This window comes from Colius striatus, chromosome Z (assembly GCF_028858725.1).
Source record: "Colius striatus isolate bColStr4 chromosome Z, bColStr4.1.hap1, whole genome shotgun sequence".
Classification (NCBI taxonomy): domain Eukaryota; kingdom Metazoa; phylum Chordata; class Aves; order Coliiformes; family Coliidae; genus Colius; species Colius striatus.
The window spans coordinates 6,464,962-6,488,904 of NC_084790.1; the positions used below are offsets into that span (position 1 = coordinate 6,464,962).

The 23,943-nt window shown below is 46.8% G+C and overlaps 1 protein-coding gene across 4 annotated transcripts; it reads left to right on the forward strand.

Annotated features, from left to right (window-relative positions):
- Positions 1–188: 188 nt before the first annotated feature.
- ZBTB5 (zinc finger and BTB domain containing 5) lies at positions 189–21,576 on the forward strand. 4 transcript variants are annotated; one of them, XM_062018770.1, is made up of 4 exons: positions 189–332; positions 10,150–10,224; positions 10,550–10,749; positions 16,543–21,576. In XM_062018770.1, the coding sequence occupies exon 4, from the start codon at positions 16,547–16,549 to the stop codon at positions 18,569–18,571; it is 2,025 nt and encodes a 674-aa protein (XP_061874754.1). In that variant the 5' UTR covers positions 189–332; positions 10,150–10,224; positions 10,550–10,749; positions 16,543–16,546; the 3' UTR covers positions 18,572–21,576. The 4 variants fall into 4 exon arrangements, with proteins under 4 accessions (XP_061874754.1, XP_061874756.1, XP_061874753.1 ...); XM_062018771.1 differs by lacking the exon at positions 189–332 and adding an exon at positions 364–934; XM_062018772.1 differs by lacking the exon at positions 10,550–10,749.
- The last annotated feature ends 2,367 nt before the right edge of the window (positions 21,577–23,943 follow it).

Consider the following 23,943-nt stretch of genomic DNA (forward strand, 5'->3'; position numbering starts at 1 on the left):
CCCGACCAATCGTAGCTGTGCTTATTCCCAAGTCTGGTGGCCGGGGAGAGATGGTGCTGTCTCTTATCAGTAATGAAGCCGCTGATTGGTTGGTGGGCGGGCGCGTGCCGCCGTCCCGCCCGCGCTCGCCGAGCGGGCCGCTGCGCGATGGCGTCACTTCCGCCCGGCGTCGCGGCCGCCGCAGCGCAGGGCCCGTGGGGGCGGAGCCGCGGGGGACGGGGCCGCAGGGCCGAGGACGACGGGCGCGCACGGCCCTTCCCGCCGCCCGGGGCACCGCGCCACGGCTCCTTCCCGCCCGGAAAGCAAAGGCAGCCGGGGGGCGGGCACTGCAGGTGAGCGGGGGCGATGGCGGGCCCGGCGGGCGGCGCCGGCGCCACACAAGGGCCGGGGGGGAGGGGGCGGGCGGTTGACGTGGGCGGCCGGGCCGGGGCCCGCGGAGCGGAGAGCGCGGCCGCGCCGGGAAGTCGCCGCTTCCCGGCCTCCTCCGCCCCGCCCCCGGCAGCCCCTCCCGCCCGGCTGGGAGCGCTCCGGGCAGCGGGGGTGCCGCGGCGCGCAGCGAGCTGCGTGCGGCAGAGCGCGGCCGCCGGAGCCTGGCTCGCGGGGAGCTCGGGGGATGGACGCTCGGCCACCGATGCCGCGGCGCGAGCCGTGCAGCAGACGGAGCGGACCGGAGAGCGGCGGCGAGTGCTCCGCCGGGCGACGGGGAGCGCGGCTTAGTGCCCTCGCGTCTCGGACCCTCGGCTCTCCGCGAGGCTTCCGTCCGCTCGGACCTTCCGTGAGCTGCTGAGGTGTGAGCGTGTGGCCGCGGCTCACACCGGCGAGTGCTGAGCTCCGGCGGCGACCGGGCGCTACCACTGCCGGCATCTGGTGGAACGAACCTGCCTCGCGGCTCTTTGAAACGCGTTTGGCTCTGACCCGGCCAGGACACGCAGAGGTGCGTGGCAGCGGGAGGGAACATCACATTCGACGGGGCGTCTCTGGAGGGTCTTTTTGTTATGTGCGCGGTGGCATTTGTATGAGATACACAACTGAATGCGAGTGTGTTTTTAACTAGTAACGATGCAAGGACGAGATGCAGATGCTGTCTTGAGAAGGACGTAAAACTTGAGTATTCCAAGTAATGTTAAAAAACAAAAAGAAGAAAAGGTACAACTCTATTTTTCAGGACAGAGGCTTTCAGTGTGTTAAGGAATGAGCCAGGAACAACATCCATTCTTACCTGTTAGTCAATGTAATGTTCTAGAATTTCCAAAGAAACCTTTCCCCAGATGATGCATCATAAATTGGATTTTACCTTTTTGGTGTGGTTATTGAATCATAGTTCATTTTGTGGAGGACAACATACAGATGGAGAGGTGTTATGTGTAGCATTGGTGTACAAAAGTTGTGTGCACATCAGTTGCTTCTCTAGAATGTGTGTGTTGTCTCTTTGTCATTGACCTCACTAGTTGGCAGTTTTTCTCATGGTGACATTAACAAAGGCAAACTACAGTGATCAAGCTGATAACTGCCTTGCACTGTACTGGAAATCAGTGTGCTATAAAGAATAGGCAGAGACCTGGAGCGGTGTCTCTGAGAACAGAGGAGTTTATTGTCTTTAAACAAGAGCTGCTTAATTTCTTTCTCAACCTGTCAAAAATTGCTCTGAAGGAATTTAGTTAATTCAGCATAATACATTGAATTCACATAAATATTCTTCAGTGGGTCTTTTAAACGGTGATTGAGCCAACATACTCCTTTTAACTCTTCATTAGTATGTGCTTGTACTGGGCTTTGTGACAGGGTTTTGTTAACAGGGATGATTTCTGTGAGATGACACTGGAAGCTGCTGCATATTGGATGGAGCCTATTCTAGGCTGCTCCAAGACAGACCTGCTGTGAGCCAAGACTGAGTCAGCAACGGTGGTAGCACCTCTGTGATAACATTTCTAAGAAGGGGTAGAAAACAGTGTGCAACAGCAGCTGGAGGGAGAGGATGGAGAAAATGTGAGAGAAACAGCCTCATAGACACCAAGATTGGTAAAGAAGGAGAGGAAAGGAGATGTTGCAGGTGGCAAAGCAGAGATTCCCCTGCAGCCTGTGGTGAAGACCATGGTACAGGTTCCGCCTGAAGCCCGTGGAGGTGCATGGTGGATGTGTCGTGGAGTAAACTGCAGCCTGCAAAGACCCTGTGCTGGAGCAGGCTCCCGGCAGGATCTGTGACCCCATGGAGAGAGGAGCCCATGTTGGGGCAGTTCTGAAGAACTGCAGGCCATGGGAAGGACCCACATTGGAGAGGTTTATGAAGGACTGTCTCCCATGGGAGGGACTCCATGCTGGAAGCAGAGGAAGAGTGTGAAGAGGAAGGAGCAGCAGACAACAAGCCCCATTGCCTGTCCCCTTGTACTCTTGGGGAGGGCAGGTAGAAGAATTGAGAGTGAAGTTGAACCTGGGGAGGGAAGGTGTTTTTTGTTCTGTGGTTCTTTCTTTCTATCCTACTCTGTTATTTTATTTGCAATAAATTAAATTAATCAAATTAATCTTGCTCAAGTTGAGTGTTTCAGTGTTAATTGGTGGAGAGAGAATGAGAGAGCAACTGTTGGGCATCTAGTCAACCCACCACAAGGCCAAAATTGACAGAACTGTGGAGTACACCCGTGTAGATATTTTCCTTTCTGAGAGTAAAATGATAATATTAGAAGATGAGTTTTTTTTAAACAAGTTTGGGAAGATCAGAAGCAGATGATTCAGCAATTCCAGTTTGAAATGCAGTAGTCATCTGTTGAATCAGTCATGTAGATGTAATTATTTGCTTTGGCTGAAGACTTAAAATACCAATGGATCCATTGTGCTTGTGACAAACTAACGTTTCTTTCTTTCATCTTAACAGTTTTGCTGACAGAAGTACATTTATTCATTATGCAGTTAACTCCAGTTTTATGAGGTTTAAAAGCTTAGGCAACGTTTAAAATTCTTCAGTCTCTGGTAAATAGTGAAGCTGAAGAGCTAGATTTGGAAGTGATTGCCCTATTGAACAACCAGACGTGGTGCTGGTACTGGGCTGTGGGTGGCTGCCCTTTCATTTGGGATCCTGACTTGCAGACCTTTTGGTGTTTGTGGTTTGATTTGTGAGCCGGTGGTGATAGGCAACAGAAGATGGCAACTAAGTTTCCTTTGCTGCATGGGATGTTCCTGTGAGAAGAGGAGCGCAGTGACAGAGACTGCAGTGGCATGGTGAACCTCGAGAGAGGTTTCCTGAACTGGTAATTCTGATCAGTCCTTCTGATTAGCTTATCTTCCCATGCCCTTAAAGGACTTCACTGCCAGGTCATTGTAGCAGCATTCTCTGCTTTTACCTTTGTAAAGAAATCAAACAGTGATATTGCCCAAACAGCTTTCTCCATATATTCTGTTGCACAGTGCCTCAAAAAACATTGTGGTCTTTGGAACAGCTGTTTTCTTACATCTAGATATCTTTTTTTTTTTACTTCCTAAGATCAAGAATAGGATTTATAACCTTCTTTTCTTGTTTTGTATTGGTGCCTAGGAAGCACCATGCTTTTTGTAAGTTGACCATAAAAGCATATGTTGACTCTTTTGAGAGAGACCTGACACCTGTGAAAGCTATGGTACTGACCTGAAGGCCCAAATGATGAAAAGATTAGCCAGGAATTGTAAGGAAACAGTTGTCAGTGTATTCAGAATATACAGCAGTACAGGTGTGTTAAATAGTACAAAGCAACAACCCCCCTCATGACAAGCTGAGATGGCACATCAAAATGCAGGAATGTCACATTTTGGTCTCCTCTGGTGTGTCTTCCTCTAAAATGTCACACTGTACTGCAGAGTCTGGAGACTATCACAGGGCTGGGAGAAAGTTAGAGGAAACATCAGGAAGCAGGATGGCCATGTCACTGGTAGTGTCCATTTCTTCAGATAATTAAGAGTGTCTAAGAAAAATCTGTCCTTTTTTGAGGAAGCTTTTTGTCACTGTGTTCAAAGATGCTCTTTGCAGCTGGCAAGCTGTACTATCACTGTTTGTTTATGAGTTGGTGTTGCCATGTGTTAGACTGTACATTTGCAGTACCTTTTGGATAATGAGAAAATACTAAGCCAGATGTTAATCTCTTACTTGTGTCTGGAGGGCTGACACACCCAGCAGCAGCGTTTGCAGTTTATTCTTTCTGACTCTTAGACAAGTTGTAACTCACCCTTCAAAGCAATAGGGAGATCAACTGTGTGAGATGAACTATACATAAAACCTGACTGAGGATACATGTCAGATGAGATGCTGTAAGCCCAGCTGTCAGTCATGAAAGTCAGCAGTTGCAGACACATCAGACACATGCACAAAATGCCTTTTGTGACTGGCTCTCACCGTATTGTCGCATACGTGAAAGAGATGTAACATTGATGTCTACTTCAGTTCTATGGGGCAAATCTAGAAATCATTTCAACTACTGTTGACTAAAATTCTACCATATATTTAGTTTGAAAACACTTTTGGAGAAGAGAATGCATACCCTTCATCTTTCAAAAGTGACAAAACTTGCTGAAGATGTCAAAGAAGATGAAGACTTCACTTTCCTGCTTCTACCTTCACACCATGCTGCTGAGTTAACAGATCTGATATGTTATTATGACCTAGCATAACTGATAGTAGAAACTGATTGCTAAAATAACACTTGTATCACTGATTCCTATCTGGATTTGTATTTGTATTTCATAGAATTGCATAATTGTTTGATAGGAAAAGACCTTTAAGATCATCAAATATAACCACTAACATCACACTGCCAAGCCACAACTAACCCACATCTCTCAGCACCTCAAGCTATATGACTTTTAAATATTTCCAGAGATGGTGACTCTACCACCTCCCTGAGCATCCTGGGACAGTGCCTAACAACACTTTCAGTGAAGAAGTTCTTCCTAACGTCCAATCTAAACCTCCCCTGGTGCAACTTGAGGCTGTTTCCTCTTGTCCTATGACTTGTTCTTGAGAGAAGGGACTGACACCCGCCTTATTACAACCTCCTATCAGGTAGTTCTAGAGAGTGAAGATGTCTTTTCTCAGTCTACTCTTCTCCACACTAACCATAGTTCCTTCAGCCACATCCCATCAGACTTGTTCTCCAGACAATTGCTGCCCTGGTCCTGTTGGTCACACTATTTCTGATACAAGCCAGGATGCCATTGGTCTTCTTGGCCACCTGAGCACTCTGCTGGCTCATGTTCAGCTGTTGTCTGCTACCAGTCCCAGATCTTTCCCCTCTGGGTATCTTTCCAGCCCCTCTGCCCCAGCCTGTAGCTCTTCCTGGGGTTGTTACGACCCAGGTGCAGGACTCAGCACTTGGCCTTGTTGAATCTCATGCAGTTGGCCTCGGCCCTTCACTCCACTGTGTCTGGGTCCCTCTGAAGAGCCTTGTCATAGAAGGAGATCAGGTCAGTCAAGCAGGGCCTGCCCTTCATAAAGTCCTGCTGAACCCCTGGTTGTTCTGTATGTCTCATGATAGCACTCAGGATGATCTGCACCGTATTCGTCAAAACATCAAAAGGAGGTAGGAGGCCTCCATGGATGAGCAAGGATCTGCTGGGACAACTCAGGCAGAAAGCAGCCACCTATGAGAGGTGGAAACGGGCTGGCTTCTTGGGAAGAGTATAGGAACATTGCCAGGGCATGCAGGGGTGCAACTAGGAAGCCTAGAGCCCTTCAAGAATTACATTTAGCCAGCGATGTTAAGAACAGTAATAAGGCATTTTTCAAGTCCATCAGCAGCAGAAGGATGGTGAGGGGTAATGTGGGCCCGCTGCTAAACGCTGAGGGTGCTCTGGTGTCTGAGGATGCAGAGAAGGCCAAAGTACTGAATGCCTTCTTTGCTTCAGTCTTTACGGTCAAGGCTGACCCTCGGGAAGCCCAGTCCGGCAAGGGTAACAGGATGGCCAGGACAGCAGAGGACTTGCCCTGGGTGGAAGAGGGAGAGGTTAAAGAACTGTTGGCCAAGCTTAAGGCTCATAAGTCAATGGGTCCTGATGGGATGCATCCTAGAGTGCTGAGGGAGCTGGCTGATGTGATTGCTAAGCCTCTCTCCGTCGTTTTTGAACAATCATGGAGGATGGGCGAAGTGCTTGAGGACTGAAGAAAGGCCAGTGTCATCCCAGTCTTCAAAAAGGGCAAGAAGGATGACCCTTGGAACTACAGGCCGGTCAGCCTCACCTCTATCCCTCAAAAAGTGATGGAACAACTCATCCTGAATGTTATCACTGAACATATGAAGGATAAGATGGTTATTAGGGGGAATTAACATGGCTTCACCAAGGGGAAATCCTGTTTGACCAACCTGATAGCCTTCTATGAGTGCATAACTGGCTGGCTAGATGAGAGGAGAGCAGCGGATGGCATCTACCTTGACTTCAGCAAGGCTTTTGACACTGTCTCCCATAACATCCTCATCAGAAAGCTCAGGCAGTGTGGCTTGGATGAGTGGACAGTGAGGTGGATCAAGAGCTGGCTGAATGACAGAGCCCAGACGGTGGTGATCAATAGCACAGAATCGAGTTGGAGTCCTGTGGCCAGTGGAGTTCCACAGGGACCAGTTCTGGGGCCAGTCTGGTTCAACATCTTCATCAACAACCTGGATGAGGGGACAGAGTGACCCTCAGAAAGTTCAGTGATGACACCAAACTTGGAGGACTGGCTGATTCCCCAGAGGCTGTGCTACCATTCAGCAGGATCTTGACTGGCTTGAGAGTTGGGCAGAGAGGAACCTCCTGAGGTTCAACAAGGACAAGTGCAGAGTCCTGCACTTTGAGAGGAACAACCCCATGTACCAGTACAGGCTGGGGATTGACCTGCTGAAGAGCAGCTCTGCAGAGAGAGACCTGGGAGTCCTGATTGATAATAACCTAAATATGAGCCAGCAATGTGCCCTCGTGGCCAAGAAGGCCAATGGCAGCCTGGGATGCATCAAGAAGAGTGTGGGCAGCAGGTCAAGGGAGGTTCTCCCTCTCTACTCTGCCCTGCTGAGGCCTCATCTGGAGTCCTGTGTCCAGTTCTGAGCTCCTCAGCTCAAGAGGGACAGGAAAGTGCTGGAGAGAGTCCAAGCAGGGCCACCAAGATGATCAGGGGACTGGAACATCTTTCATACAAGGAAAGGCTGCGGGAACTGGGGCTGTTTAGTCTGGAGAAGAGGAGACTGAGGGGAGATCTTGTTAACATTTACAGGTATCTTAATGGTGGGTGTCAGGAGGGTTGGGACATCCCTTTTTTTCTGTAGTAGCTAGCAACAGGACAAGGGGTAATGGGATGAAGCTGGAACACAAAAATTTCCACTTAAACACAAGGAAAAACTATTTCACTGTTGAGCTGAGGGAGCCCTGGCACAGACTGCCCAGAGGGGTTCTGGAGGCTCCTTCCTTGGAGGTCTTCAGGACCCGCCTGGACATGTTCCTGTGTGACCCGATGTAGGTGACCCTGCTTCTGCAGGGGGGTTGGACTAGATGATCTCGAAAGGTCCCTTCCAACCCCTACCATTCTGTGATTCTATGAAAACATCTTCCACAAAGGAGAAAAAAAAAGTGGATCAAGACTGCCTTCTGAAGGGAACCGAAGGGCCGATATGCAGACCTGACCCACTTTGTCATCCAAGCCTAGGGCAGCTATTTTCCCCAGGAGGATGCTGTGGGAGATGGTGCTGAAGGCTTTACTGAAGTCCAGGTAGACCACATCCACAGGCTTCCTCTATCCACTAAGCGGGTCATCTCGTCATAGAATGGTATCAGGTTAGTCAGTCCGGACCTGCCCTTTATAAATCCACGCTGGCTGGGCCTGAATCCTTGGTTGTCCCACATGTGACGTGATGACACTCAGGGTCATCTATTCCATAACCTTCTGTGGCATCGAGGTCAAGCTGGTGGGCCTGTGGTTCCCAAGATCTTCCTTCCCTTCTTATAGATGTGTCTCACATTTGCCATCCACCAGTCCTCTGAGACTTCCACAGTGAGTCAGAACTGCTGGTAGATGATGGAGGGTGGCTGGTGAGCACTTCCTCCAGCTCCCTCAGCACTCTCGAGTGGATCCCATCCAGCCCCATCGACTTGTGTGCATCAAGGTGGAGCAGCAGGTCACACACCATTTCCCCATGGACTAAGGGGACGCTTCTTTCTTTTTAGGCATCCAGTGCAGCACTCCAGTTGTGTTACTCATCCCACCATGTTTCCATAATGGCAACTATGTCATGTGTTCCTTGGTGCACAGTGGCTTTCCAGCTCATCCTGTTTGTTGCCCATCAGGCAAGCTTTTTATTACCCAATGGTTAAGCACAGTACGAGGATATCGTAATGCTTTTAAAATCCAATTTAAAGTAAGTGGCAAATAGTTACTCATTATATATTGGCACACTTCCAAATTTTGACTGTACGCCAGGTTAGGTACCTGGAATATCAAATGCATTTAAATACAGATTTATCAGAATGGGATTTGAGGTGCAAGTCAGAAATTGTCCTTTGTTTAAAGAAAAAAACAAGAACCTAGCCTGAAACTTTCAGTGGTGTATTTGTATGTGATATTTCTTCTGACATCTCTCTCCTGAATGACTGTGAATTGAAACAGCTTTTGTTGTTGCTTTTAGCAACACAAAATCTTTGCAGACCTTTTCAGAGCTCATTTAGGGGCAACTGGAGGTTTCATTTGATTTTTTTTGTTTGACTGCGTATGTTTTACTTCTTGATGCTGGCTCAGTTTTGCAGTATAATCTGAACTGTATCCTTTAGTATTGGGCATAGTAATCAAATTTTAAATAGACCATTAATTAGAGTTGTTACTTTAGTGAATTAACTTTAACTGTTTTTTAAAGAAGTGTGAGAAAAGCTTTTGATCCTGCAGTGGTTTCAATGCAAGTGTACTTCACTACTCACCATACCCCATCTTACTGCAGGTTAAGAGTTAGAGCAGAGGAATTTGGTGGAAAAAGAGGCTGTAGGCTATGTAGCATTATCAGTGCTAATCGTTCAAAAAATAAAGTGAAACCATGTGAACAAGTCATTACAGGTAGTATAAATATGTGCTGCTGAAACTTGAATTCCTAAGGCAAAATCTATAGTGTCCTTTCTCCCTCTACGTGATTCTTTTACCAACTGTCCCTTGTGCTTCCTACCTGACTGGCTTTGCAGATGGCTGCGTGGGTGCCTCATTCATAGCTGTGTGTGCAGACTGGCCAGCTGTCTGTTTTTAGAGTGTTTTGTGTTGTTTTAAGAAAATAAGGGAGTTAATTAATTATGACTCTGTGAGAAGCACTCTTTACAAACTTGGCATGTTCTGTAACCAGACACCCACTTAAACAAAAAGTGGGGGAATTCAGTATCCAAGCTCCTCTTTGTTAGATTTGTTTGGAGTTGACAGAAGGACTCTGAGGTTAATAGCTAATGGGAAATGAATAAACAGACAGTTGTAAATTGCACATTTTTTTCCCCTACAATTTCAAAACACTTGCACATGGTCTACCCAATTAGGTGTTTTTAATCCTGATGCTTTCTTAACACAGAAGTCTTAGTTTAAGAAGTTTAAGCCCTTTCTTAACACAGAAGTCTGAGTTTATTAAATTTAAGCCTTGTTTTCATCCACATATATGAGGAATAGTTTACTGTGTTCTGTTACGTGACCAAGCTTGTTTACACAGCCCTGGGGAAGCTTGCAGAGGCAGTGGCAGGAGAGCGAGCCCCAGTGGTACCCTACAGAGCTGCTCCCAGACCCATCTTTGCAGGCCCAGAAGTCACAGGGGTATAGGCAGGAATCCAAATAAAGGACTCTGAGAAAGGAGCACTCTGTCCAGGCCTTTGCCAGGGTAGTGCCAGCAGAGCCTCTACCCAGTGTCTAGTTGTGTTAAGGATGGTTGCTGCCCTCTCCTGGGACACATGGGCTGCAGGGAAAACCAGTTTGATAAACAACAGGATTATTGTGGGATGTTTAGGGAAGAAGCAAGTCTGGCGCAAAGGGGAAGTTCAGGAAATTGGGGAGGAACAAATGTGGAAATATAAAGGGATAAGGGGTATGAAAAGGGACAGTTGTGTGTAGGCAGTGGGCTGGTCAATGCACTTGCCTGGCCATGCCCTGCACCTGATCAGTGCCATCTGTCCTGCTCCTGATCAAACTCCTTCCTGGCTCTGTCCCAGGTGAGGGCTCTCTGGCTGACCTGAGTGCAGACACAGAGAAGAGGATCTGTGGAGCGCTGAGTGGAGGAAGTGCAGGTGAGTGAGTGTCTGATGGCGAGGAAGGATCAACCTGGTGAAGTGACCTGGAAGCAAAGGAGTCCCTGGGTCCCTGAGGGCAGCTCTGGGTGTGAGGATGCCTGTGTCTATAGAGACAAGAATGGGGTCAGCTGTGGGATCAGAGGAATCCCAGCTGGCTCTATAGACCTGTGACAGTCTGTACCAGCAACTAGAGGAGGCTGTGGCCCTGGGGACTTGTATGACTGCAGACTGAGTATGAGGAGACAGGATCCAGGTGACAGGTGCTGGTAGGGCCAGCTGCTTGAGGAGTCCACCTTGTATGCCTGTATGTGTGTTTTCACAGGTGGACTTTCATCCTGCCCAGCCAGAGAAGGGAGCAGGAGGAGTCCTGTGGTGCTACCTGTGCTTGTGTGAGTGCTGAGTATACACGGGTGCTCCGTGCATTTGTGCCTGCTGGGAATGCATCTTCAGCTTTCCTGCTGGGACCTGGGGATATTCAACAACAGCAGCAGCCTCGCCTCCAGTGCTGTTGGATCTGCTGTGGTACGTTTTCCTCTAGCAGTGAAAGAGCAAGTTCAGTACTTAAATACCTACAGAGTATGCTTTTTATTCATAGGTTAATCATCTTTTTAAGTATATAATCAGAGTGGTAGGGAGGAAATGCTTCCATGGTTTTGCCATGTGAATCTGATGTAGTTTTCTCCTAAAACTCTTCTGAAAATATGAAAGCAAGCTGTGAAGTTGAAGGCCAGAGAGGTAAGTGTATGTAAAACTATGCTCCCAGTGGCTTGTGGTTTATTGCCTTTCCCAGGTAGCTGTGGCATCTGAATATATGATATCTATCTCTCAGTTGATTTTTCTTTGATCAGTGTGTGTAATGTCAGTTGAATTCATGTGTACCTGCCTGTGGCAAGCAGTTCTGTAGCTTTAGTGTGTTACGTGATTGGACCCTGCTGGTTCAATTTCGTAGGCTTAGTCCAAGGACAGGCAGAACTTGTGTTTTCCAGTCAGGATTTCGTAGATGTTTGTTCATTGCTTGCCCTTAAAATTTCCTGTCTGTAGCTGTTCGTATTTATAATAGAAGTACTCGTGGAGTTTCTTTCCAGTTGTGGTCATTTGCTTGATTATAGAACTAAGCTGTTCCCTTTCCTGCTGCTCTTCAAAAGGCCACTGGGCACAATGTCTGCTGTTTGTACTACTGCTGCCTCCCCTCCCCAGAGTCCTGCTGACAGGATCTCATTCAGCAGAAGATTTCATCTAACATTCTTTGGTTCACCAGGATGTGAGCTGGAGCTGGCCATGAACCTCATGAAGGCTACAGAGACTGGCTACTGAAACCACTCACTATTCACTTGGGAGCATCTCTGTCCTACATCCAAACAGGCATTCACACACTATATGGTAGGATGCCACTCACCAGGTGCTGGAGATGCTGGGTTGTTTGACAGGGATGTGAAGCCCATGGGTGGTTCAGGGGAGTCTTTCTGGCCAGCTGTTGCTGAAAGGCAAGATGTCAGGAGGCAGGAGGGGAAGACAGACTGGATATCCAGAAATACCCCACTCACTTGTATTTTGGTTTTTGACTTGGATGCATCTGTTTGTATTTAGTAACCTGAAGTAGCTGATACCTCACCGAATGTGGTATGTGGATAGCGTGCAGTATACACAACTCTAATCTAGTCTTATAATTTTCAATTGCTCTTGTACAAGATCGCAGCTTCACTCTGGGATCTGCTTCTGGTTCAGGGACCTCAGCGTTTATGGTGCAGTAAAAGTTAAATACCAAGCCAAATTAATGTCATTTGAAGCAAAACTGGGTTTATCCTGTTTCAGGATGCACGACTGTCTCTGAATTCTGAAATCCCCAATCATTTGTCAAAACAATGGCTGTTACCTGTTTTCCCTGGTTCAAATACATATTGATGGCAGAAATACCTTGGACCGTTTCTGTAACCCATCTTTCTTTCTGGAGTCCCATCTTTTTACTGATACAAATCACAACCTTCATGGTGCTTTCCACCTCCAGTCTCCTCTGGGCATTGGTTCGAATGCACAGTCACTATATAGCCTCTGAAGCATACTGCCTCCTGGGATTGGCTTGTCAGGACAGTGCCTGAGCTCTCAGGTATTTTTTATCTTCTGCAGTGCACTTTCTAACAGTGACCTAAGGTGATGCACCAGCTGGAAACTGCTTGGGTGCATATGAACAGCTTGCTTCTGACGACCCTTGAAGCTAGAGCAGTCTTTGCTAGGCCCTGTGCTCTCTGCAATGAAAGTACAAGTGGAAAGATTCCATCCTTGGTTGCATCCTGTCATAGCTGCCTTTGTGTAGTGGTGGTACTAATAGTTCAGCATTGCTGCAGTTTGGAAGGTCACTGCAGTTAACAAACCATAGCATCCTCCAGTTCTGGTCCTTAAGGAAGGGAGATGTCTTGCCTCTCCTGGAGTGGCAGGTGCCTGATGTTTTCCAGGGTGTGTATTGGTGGGCTGTAGGGTTGTACACTGTGCACATCAGCCCTGCATATAGCTGTAAAGCTGTGAATTAATGGTTACTTGGAGCTGTTGCTCTTGACTGGAGGGTGAAGTGAAAAGACTGTTGACTAATATCCAGGCCCACCAAGACCATGCTGGTGCTGTAGTGATGGTACTCTAAATGGAGTGAGAGTTTCTTTCTTGCTCTGGCAACTGATACCCTTGCCCCCATCTCCTCCTCTCCACGTTTCCCCTAGATCTCCATGTTTTACCCCTGTGAAGCCAAGGACAGAGCATTCTCTGTGACATAACACCTGGCTCGTCTCAGAGGCAAGGAATTGTGGGTAAATGAAGAATTATTTGGCAGTCCCTCCTCAGCTTTCCAGAGATGCTTGGCTGGAGAGGGGTGTTCCTTACAGCAGAGTTCATCCCTGAGCAGTGCTTGCTGGAACAAAGGAGGGCATGAGTTTAACCAGGTGTACCTGAGCAGCGAAGGCAGAGGGCACGCATCAGCACTGCTCACAAAGCAGCTCTGGCTTCTGCCATGTTTCAGTCACCTTCTGCCAAGACTTGTGTCTCTGGTCACAGACTTTCAGCTACCTGAGGTCACTGAGTTTCACAGTCTGCTCTTTTGTTCCTTCTCCCTCCTACAACCACCAGGAAACATTTCCTTCCTTTCCTTTGTGTTATTCTTCCCTCAGAGAGAATGCACAGAAGTAAAAACTCTGCAATTTCAAAATTTGTCTTGTTTAACTTTTTTTTTTGCTTGAAAATGTCACTTTACTGTCAGATATGCAATGGTAGTGAAAGAGAAAATCACCTACTGTTTATAGTCCTATTTCTTCAGTAAAAACAGCATCAAACCCAAATTCTTCTCGTTTATTACATAACTTCATTTATAGAGATAAGAGAGACTGTGATACACTGTAAAGAGTGGACTAGGTGGTGAAAGTCTTTCTCCAACAAAGACCCACAGAGTTTATGTCCTAGAGAAAGAGAAGATGAGTGCAGGCTGGCTGCCTCTCGGGTGGGGAGCAGCTGCTGGGGTCTGTTTGAGAAGATTTTTTGGTGTCCTAAAGGTTTTAGTGTTTGTGCTTTTGTGTTAATTTGCTGCCTCTTCTGACATGAATTCAGATCTCTCTGCCTACTACACTGCCCATTCCCTTTAATTTTATGTAGCCTGATATTAGTCCAAGTGCAGCAAAAGCCACAGACTTGATCAGATCCCTTTGTCCAGGTTGCCCCTGTTTCAGAGGCCTGGGAATCAGAAAATGGTAGCTGATCATCACCCAATAGTGTCTGTAGTAGCTTCAAGACAGGCTAAAACAAGTGTCTGCACCTAAGGCATTCCTACCCAGTAGCTGTCTGTATTGTCCCGTCCCTGACAATGGCAGACTCTTATTTAGGTGAAACTGCTTCTGCAGAGGGGTTGGACTAGATGATCTCTAAAGGTCCCTTCCAACCCCTACCATTTTATGATTCTATGACAAGAAGTGTTACAGAGCAGAATTGCTCTGACTGCCTCTTCTGTAGCTATTGGAGACACTGGCAACTTTTGACTATGGCGCATTACTGAGACCAATGCTTTAAGTCTAACACACTTTATAGCTGTGGGTGTAATAGAAAAGGAGGGGCCTAGTTTTGCAGTCTTGCTGGATGGAGAACCTAGCATGTGTTCAGCATGAGCCTGTTCTGCTCTGACAAATGCTGTGAGTGGGAAACCTTCCTCAGGCCGAGCCTGAGCTTCTGGGGAGGGTTGGGTCTGACAGGCTGGGGGGTGGGAGCAAGTGGGGTTATGGTGCAGGGGGGCAGGACACACAGAGCATGTGTTAACTTTGTTTCCTCATGAGAAACTCGGTCTCATGCTGCTTTTGAATAACTCCTGAACTATTAGCTCAAGAAGGTGTATTCTTTGTACAAGAGGTTCAAGAACCCTTCTGCTTTCGTGTGACCTTTTAATGGTGATAATCCAAGCCCGGAGAAACATTGCAGATGTCATTTCCTAGTGTGGGCTAGAGTTGCTGCTGGAAGTCCATAGATCTTTCTGGTTCTACAGCTGCCTGCTTACGTATGTGTGTGTAAATCCATCAGTGATCGTGTGTCTTGCTTGGCTTTGTGACCTTTACCAGGACAATCCTCCAGCAGTATGTGTCGTGAAGCTGGTAGTCCCCAGTCTGCCCTGCCTATCTTACTGCCTTTTGCCCTGCAGCAGAGAAGAGCTTCAGACTGCTGTAGGCTATGGGCTTCTGCAGGACAAGGGAGCTTTTGTGGCCATCCGCTGCACTTGCACCATGTCTTCAATCTTGGGAGCTGCTTCTTGCATATCTGAAGTTTTGCTTTTTCTGATGGTCCTTCCAAGTAAACTGTTAATCTGTGCCCAGGAGAACAAAATAGCAAAGTAACTGACAAACTACATCAAGAGCTGTACGTGTTTTCTTCTGAATGACTATGTACTTGGCAGCCAGTCTGGCCCGAGCATGCCTTCTGAGCAAAGCCATTGTGTAAAGGGAAACATCTTCAAAAATTTCAACATATAAACATTATTTCCAAGCAGGCCTTTCTTTACTGGTCAACTGAGGCCATGGGAAGCCTTGTGTTCAATGTACTCCTAGAGCTTATGTCAATGCATGTATGCAAAAGCAACATGTGAGCATCTGAGGCCAGGACTTCTAAATGGGCAGATTCACATTTGATCTCTCTTCGCAAGTGTAATTCTTTCTGTGTCACATTTTGTTTTAGCTGCCTTACAGTCTTCTAATGCCACACGTGGTATTGCTGTGGGAAAACAAATGTGAACACAAAAATGCGTATGTCCTATACGTGCAACCTCTCTGTTTCCCAGATCTTACACGTTGTTGATTTGGCATGAGAAAAAGTAGAGATTTCACCAAAAGTCACCTGTTGAGTCGTAAGGTGGGTCTGTTAAGATTTGCCTTACATTCTGTTAATGTGAATTTGAGAAAAAAAAAGCCACCTTTGACTTTGTCTAGTTGTCTTGTTCAGTAGTGAGTGCATGGTTTTGTCAGATGCTTCCCGTAACTGCCTTGTGGACCAGAAGGTTCATAAGGAATAGCAAGCATGGAGATGGCTCTTAATGTTGGCAAACTTTTCTATCTTGATACCATTTTATTTGTTTTGTGGGAAAAACAGAGGACTTTCAGTGCATCCCAGCTGATAAACTATAGCAAATAAGGAAACTGTATTGCACTTCTGATAGCTAAAGGTGTCAGTTTGAGATAAGAGCTGTCCACTTGTTCCAGTGCAGAAGTATTTCCCTTGCTTTCCATTAACTCTCTTTTCTGTGCTTCTGTGTTAAATGCAAATACGTGAATGATGGTTTTGCAAAGCAGCTTAGAAACCGTCCAGAAAGTCATTTGCAGAAGGTGAAGGTGGATTAAATGAGATGAGAATTAAAGTTCAGACTTTTCAGTGAGAGGTTATCTAATAATGTGAGCAATTTATCAAAGGTTGCGTAGATTATTCACAATTAGTTGGTTTGGATGTTTTTTTTAAGACAGAATTAAATGTTTTAGGACAGAGTGTGGTTTAATTTGGACAGCAGATAACGGAGGTGAAATGACCTGTGTTATTCAGTTTGCAGCAGAGCTGCCTGTCACACATCTGATGCTGAGGCAGCTGTTACACTAGGTCAGCTCCATGACAGAACCTGTGTTTTTTGTCTCTTTCTCCCCCACAAGATAGCCAACATTGATACAATACCCGTGTGGCAGTGGTAAATTAAGATCAATTATTGTTCATCTGCCCTCCAGCTGTCATCTTTCATTTTTAAACCCAGTTTTGCTGTGGTCTGAGTAGCACTTCAGCTGGTTTTAATGTTATAGTTTCTTCTGTTTTGTTTTACAGGACCATGGATTTTCCAGGACACTTTGAGCAAATCTTTCAGCAGCTCAACTACCAGAGGCTTCATGGCCAGCTTTGTGACTGTGTCATTGTGGTGGGAAACAGGCATTTCAAAGCCCATCGCTCTGTTTTGGCAGCATGTAGCACACATTTCCGAGCCCTATTTACTGTAGCGGAAGGAGATCAGACCATGAACATGATTCAGCTGGACAGTGAAGTGGTGACAGCGGAAGCTTTTGCTGCGCTGATAGACATGATGTATACTTCCACACTAATGCTTGGGGAGAGCAACGTTATGGATGTCTTGCTGGCTGCTTCTCACTTACATTTGAACTCTGTCGTTAAAGCCTGCAAGCACTACCTTACTACCAGGACGCTGCCCATGTCTCCACCGAGTGACAGAGTTCAAGAGCAAAACGCACGCATGCAGAGGTCTTTCATGCTCCAGCAGCTTGGACTGAGCATTGTGAGCTCTGCCTTAAGTTCTACTCAGAGCACGGAGGAACAGCCAAATGCGATGAGCTCCTCGATGAGAAGTAACATCGAGCAGCGCACTACTTTTCCCATCCGTCGTCTCCACAAACGTAAGCAGTCTTCTGAAGATCGGGCCAGGCAGCGCATCAGGCCCACCATGGACGAGTCTGTTTCTGACGTGGCTGCAGAGAGCGGGCAGTCAGTTGTTCATTCACGGGAAGATTTCTTCTCTCCAGATTCGCTGAAGATTGTGGACAACTCTAAGGCCGATGCTGTTGCTGATAACCAGGAGGATAATACTATCATGTATGATCAGTCTTTCAGTGCTCAGGAAGACGCACAAGTGCCCAGTCAGTCTGACAACAGCGGAGGCAACATTTCACAGATGTCCATGGCGTCGCAGGCAACACAGGTGGAAACCAGCTTTGACCAGGAGGCTGCTTCTGAGAAGAACAACTTCCCATGTGAGAATCCAGAGGTCGGTCTGAACGAAAAAGAGCACATGAGAGTGGTGGTGAAGTCTGAGCCCTTGAGTTCGCCAGAGCCTCAAGATGAGGTGAGCGATGTCACTTCCCAAGCAGAAGGCAGTGAGTCTGTTGAAGTGGAAGGAGGAGTAGTGAGCGCAGAGAAGATAGAGCTGAGTCCCGAGAGCAGTGATCGTAGCTTTTCTGACCCACAGTCCAGTACTGATAGAGTGGGAGACATCCATATAATGGAGGTGGCAAATAACCTGGAACACAAGTCTACTTTCAGTATCTCGAATTTTCTAAATAAAAGCAGAGGTGGTGGCTTCAGTGCTAGTCAGAACAGCGATGACAACGTTCCAAATACTACCAGTGACTGCAGAATGGACAGTGATGCCTCTTACCTGATGAGTCCGGAGGCGGGGCCTGCTGGAGGCCATCCGTCTGCCACCGTCTCTCATGTTGAGAATCCGTTTAGTGAGCCTGCAGACTCTCATTTTGTCAGACCAATGCAGGATGTGATGGGTCTCCCCTGCGTACAGACTTCTGGGTACCGGACGGCAGAGCAGTTCAGCATGGATTTTCCACGGTCGGGCTTGGGCTTGCACTCCCTGTCAAGGGCAATGATGGGCTCGGTGAGAGGTGGAGCTAGCAACTTTCCTGGCTACCGACGCATAGCCCCCAAAATGCCTGTGGTGACCTCTGTCAGGAGTTCCCAGCTGCAAGATAACTCATCCAGTTCCCAGCTGATCATGAACGGGACCACTTCTTTTGAAAACGGGCATCCATCACAGCCTGGTCCACCACAGCTGACGAGGGCTTCTGCAGATGTCCTTTCAAAATGCAAGAAGGCCTTATCTGAGCACAACGTCTTGGTAGTGGAAGGTGCACGCAAGTATGCCTGCAAGATCTGCTGCAAGACGTTTTTGACCTTGACAGACTGCAAGAAGCACATCCGTGTACACACAGGAGAAAAGCCTTACGCCTGCCTGAAGTGTGGCAAGCGGTTCAGCCAGTCCAGCCACCTGTACAAACACTCCAAGACAACCTGCCTGAGGTGGCAGAGCAGCAATCTGCCTAGCACTTTGCTTTAACCTTCTTCATGCCGGGCCTGAAGGAGAGTGCTGGTGCAGATGCCCAGCTCTGTAGAGCACCAAAGGAAGATGGACGTTATCTTCCTCACGGCTGCAGGCTCAGAGGCTGCTCTTGTTGGTCAGTGAACATTTAAGTGTGATTGTGCCACACACACAAAAGTCTTGGTTCTGTTTATTGGGGATATTACTGTACCTACCTCACAGGGGTGTTGTGAGGCTTAAACAGCTGTAAGCAAGGAACTTGGAGGTCCTTAGAAGCCGCACTGTGGATATGAGAAGCATTACTATGATGTACATTCAGGCCTTGGGCTGATGGGGATACAATCCGTAAAGCTAAGCGGTTCCTTTGCAGGGCAGAGGGGTGAGAGCATAGTTTTAAAGTAGCACGTTTCAAGAATGAGAAACTGAAGTGCAAATTTCCTATTTGTTTTGTTTTGGGTTTTTTTTTTTGTTTTTCTAAAGTATTTTGTAAAAGTGAAAGCATTTAACTGAACGACCTGTAAAACAAGCTGCTGCATGGTGTGCGGACAGTAATGCAAGAGCTGGTTACTGTAACCGACGCAGGCCGCGTATCTTTAAAAGAGAAAAGCAACTTTGGAGGCACCTGTCTGACATGATGCTTTAAAACACGCTAATTATAAAAATAGTTCTAGGGTTATGAATGTATGTTTGGCTGTTTTGTAGTAAAGGACACTGTGTAATGAAGGTGCTTAAGTTAAACCCAAGACAAGTAACTTTTGGACTGACAGATGTATATATACTTTGAGAACAGCAAGATCTGGATGTTTGAGGGGTTTTTTTTTGGTAGAAGCTTGTATTAAGTGATAAGTGAAGTACTGTTTCTTGTTCGTGCTATTCTTAGCAGTATTTTAACCCATTTGTATCTCCTATGTTAAAGTTCTATGTACACAGAAGTCTGAAAAGAGCCTGTCTTTGTCTGCTTTGTTATTTTGAAGGAGAGAGATAATTTGTGATGGCTTTTTTTACCGTGTGAGATAGTCTCTTGCTGTTTCCAAATGCTGATAGTCAATCTGATCCCTGTTATTGTGTAAGCATATTGTCCTTTTCTGACACTCTTATCTCCAGGCTTTAATTTCCTCCTCCCTCGGTACACTTACTTACTTTCTTTCACAACTGTGGATTGTTCCTCAGATCAAGCCAGTCAGGAGCGATCCTCATTTGCGATATTTATTTATGTGTCTCTATAAAACCTAGTTGTCAAATCCAGTCCTTCCACTTAAAATAGTGTCATAGATGTACCTCTCTACAGAAATTTTTAAGGACCTAGCATAAATTTAATTTAAAGGAATAGCACTGTACACTTTGTATAGCAGAAATTCGGTGATCGTTATTCTTCAAGTGAATTGTGTAAATCTTGCTTTAATTTCCTCTTCTTTCACGCCATTGTAACTAATAATGTCTGCAGTCCTTTTTCCTTTGTGAAAGATGCACATGAACTAACTACTGGCGTTCAGCATATTGGGTTTCTCAATAACATTTTGGAGCACTTCTGTTGATAAATGTTGCTGTAACACGTAGGAGCTGGTTTGGGGCTGCAGCACGTCCGTTCTGCTCAGGAGAGACAGCGGATTTGCATTTCCTGGTATCCAAGTCACAGAGCATCAGCTTTCTGTTAGTATATAAAAAAAAACAGTTTGAAAACCTTCCCCTCTTTATTTTATTCTGTATAGCAAATGTGTCCATGTGGTTTCATTCAGCAGTTTTATGGAGTCTGTGCTACCTAACCCACCTGGATGAGTTCCTGTGTCACGTACTCTAGGTGGTCCTGCTCTGGCAGGGGGGTTGGACTAGGTGATCTTTCGAGGTCCCTTCAAGCCTTTGAGATTCTATGATTCTGATAGTTAGCCTTCTTAAACACCTTACACTTGGATAAACTGAACGTAAAAGCCTAGTCCACAGTCCTGTAGGCCCGTTAGCAGGATGGACTGTCAAAACTGTTGAAGCACAGAAACCAGACCAAAGGAAACACCAATATGTTTCTGGACTTGGCTTTATGTGAAACAGTAGTCTGCTGATGAAGAAAAATGTCTTTATGACTAACCACACTGCTTCACATTGAGAACAAAAAAAGCCAAATGTCTGTCAACGAGTCATTTACACTTTGAGCACGCAAGGTAAACAGGAGCATGGGAGCACAGTGGATGATTGGATTGATTCCTTTGAAATGTTCAGATTTTGTTACGTAATTTGTTTAATGGTCATATTTCCGGCTCTTAATTTTATAACCATTAAGGAAAAGTGCTGCATTTTTTTTTTAAGCACTAGGATATGCCACGTTTTGCTTGATCGTTTTGATCTCGGGGACTAAGGGCGTTGAGCTAGACTAAACAGTCTCACTGAAACATTAGTAAAATGCAGTATTTTGTACTTCAGTATTTTCTTGTGTTGCCTTATTAGTAATGTTCTAGTTGGTTCATCTGCCTTGCATTTCTCTAATTGGGGATTTTTAAATGTTTTGTATCTGTTTCCCGTCACACACGTGAATTCCTCGATTCTTACAAGGCATAGGAACAACGCATCTACGTGTGTGAGGAGATTTGTTAAGAGCTAATATGAGCAGGCAAACTGACTTAACTGCACTTTTTATCCGTTTTTATAAAAACATTCTTGTCATTGTGAAGCACCAGACCTCGTGCAGGAGGACTTCTGTCTTCTGAAAGACAAAAATCAGCTTGGAGCATTTTTGGAAGCAGCAGCTTTAAATGTTTGTTGGCACCCAGTTCATCTGGAGGTGCACGCTGCAAACCCAGGAGCCCGAGGCCAGCTTGTTGCTTTCCTAGTCTTCCAGTATGCAGCAATATCTCAGAATGGCACCTCCACTTGGCTACCCCCCACTGTACAATGAGAATATCTCATCTCAAAGCCTGGTAACGCTGTCCAAGATGTTATCACCCTGACTTTCGTTCAAGACCTAACCTTACAGATGCTACAGTGAGCTCTTGTGTGAAGATGTCGGTATGTTAGTATTATGAAACATCTGAAAATAAACCCTATGTTTTTGTGCTGCTGTGTCTGACTCAATTTACTTGTTTACGTTATCCTGGTGTCTTGGCCAACAGCGTGTAGTGGGTTGACGAAGCAAGTAACGTGTTACTAGATTGCCTGGCTGGGCAAAATAACCCCACAGATGCAAGCGTTTTTGTTAAAGGAGGCCAAGTACACAGTGCTGCCTGTGGCCGGCCTCCTGCTTCATGCTGAGGCTTGGCCAGTGTTGAGAGAACATATAAAACCTAATCAGGAATGGGGTCTGTATTTGAAACAGTAGCAAGTCTTGAAGAGCCGTGTTGTCCCATCAGTGCTTTGTGAGCTGCTGGAACCAGCAGGGCTGTCTTCTGGCTGTCTCTCCACTCCGAAGATGACAAAGGTGTTTCACGTGATCATTTGATAATAAACTGAACGTGAGCCACCAATGTACCCTCATGGCCAAGAAGGCCAAAGGCATCCTGGGATGCATCCAGAAGAGTGTGGCCAGCAGGTCAAGGGAGGTTCTTCTCCCCCTCTACTCTGCCCTGGTGAGGCCTCATCTGGAGTCCTGTGTCTAGTTCTGGGCTTCCCAGCTCAAGAGGGACAGGGAAGTGCTGGAGAGAGTCCAGTGCAGGGCCACCAAGATGATCAGGGGACTGGAACATCTTCCTTATGAGAAAAGACTGGGGGAACTGGGGCTGTTTAGTCTGGAGAAGAGGAGACTGAGGGGCGATGTCATTAACATTTACAAATATCTAAAGGGTGGGTGTCAGGAGGTTGGGACATCCCTTTTTTTCTATAGTAGCCAGCAACAGGACAAGGGGTAATGGGATGAAGCTGGAACACAAAAAGTTCCACTTAAGAAAAAACTGTTTCACTGTTGAGGTGAGGGAGCCCTGGCACAGACTGCCCAGAGGGGTTCTGGAGGCTCCTTCCTTGGAGGTCTTCAGAACCCGCCTGGACATGTTCCTATGCGACCTGATCTAGGTGACCCTGCTTCTGCAGGGGGTTGGACTAGATGATCTCTAAAGGTCCCTTCCAACCCCTACCGTTCTATGATTTGAGATGCCCTTGTGGCCGGCCCACTTGCCTGCAAGGGTTCTTGCTCCTGCCACAGCCTTGATGGGAAGGGGTGTGTTGCCTGCAGCTCCCTCCTCGGATGAAGGCTGCAAAGCTTTGGGACTCTGGGAGCGTCCCCACTTGTGCGTGGAAATTACTGGACTTTCAGCTGTGTCAGTTCCCTGATGAATTCAGTTTGTGACTGTGCAGGTGGTTGTTCTGGCAAGAGACAGGATAAGTGGCCGCGATTATTTTTGGTAACAATGTCTCAATGCTCATCAGTGACCTTCCAGTTCTGCAGCACCAGGCAACTAACTGCTGGTTTGGTGACTTGCTTAGTAACATTAGTGCTGATGAGACTAAATTGCAGGATGTGACAGCACAATTCCTGTCTTGAATAGATGCCAGGGAAGTTCAATAGATTCTGAAAAGGCACAACAGCAGCAGTCTGTAATTTAAATGCAATATTGCACTCAGTTTTCCTTAATAATACATGAAAGTTCAGCCTGGAGCCTCCTATGACAAGGAATGGCTGAACTTACGTCAGAGGGTGGCACAGCCATGTGTCAATGCTACCTCTGTGTAACTGTGTTTGCAGGAATATGTGCCTAGCTGGAACCTTGTGTTTGCTGGCACTGTGGAACCACTTTTGAAGGCTGGCCAGTCCTCCCGCAGAAAATAGTCTTGGAAAGACTGTGGGAAAGTTTCCTGTTTGAAAACTTGCTCAGAGGCAGGATGTGTGTGCTTGTCCTCTGATCATCAAGGGGAAATCCTGTTTGACTGACCTGATAGCCTTCTGTGAGAGTATAATTGACTCGCTAGATGCGGGGAGAGCAGTGGGGGTCATCTACCTTGACTTCAGCAAGGCTTTTGACACTGTCTCCCATAACATCCTCATCAGAAAGCTCAGGCAGTGCGGGTTGGACGAGTGGATGGTGAGGTGGATCAAGAGCTGGCTGAATGACAGAGCCCAGAGGATGGTGACCAACAGAGCTGAGTCAAGTTGGAGGTCTGTGGTCAGTGGGGTTCACAGCGGTCAGTTCTGGGGTCAGTCTGATTCAACATCTTCATCAATAACCTGGATGAGGGGACAGAGTTCATTCAGCAGACTTATCAGCAAGTTCAGTGATGGCACCAAACTGGGAGGACTGGCTGTTTCACCAGAGGCTGTGCTGCCATTCAGTGGCATCTCAACCAGTTGGGCAGAGAGGAACCTTATGAGGTTCAACAAGGGCAAATGCACCTGGGGAGGAACAACCCCATGCACCGGGACAAGCTGGGGATTGCCTGCTGGAGAGCAGCTCTGCAGAGAGAGACCTGGGAGTGCT

What these genes read in the sequence shown, in the direction of transcription:
- ZBTB5 (XM_062018770.1), top strand. Translation starts at nt 16,547, where the DNA reads ATGGATTTTCCAGGACACTTTGAGCAAATCTTTCAGCAGCTCAACTAC.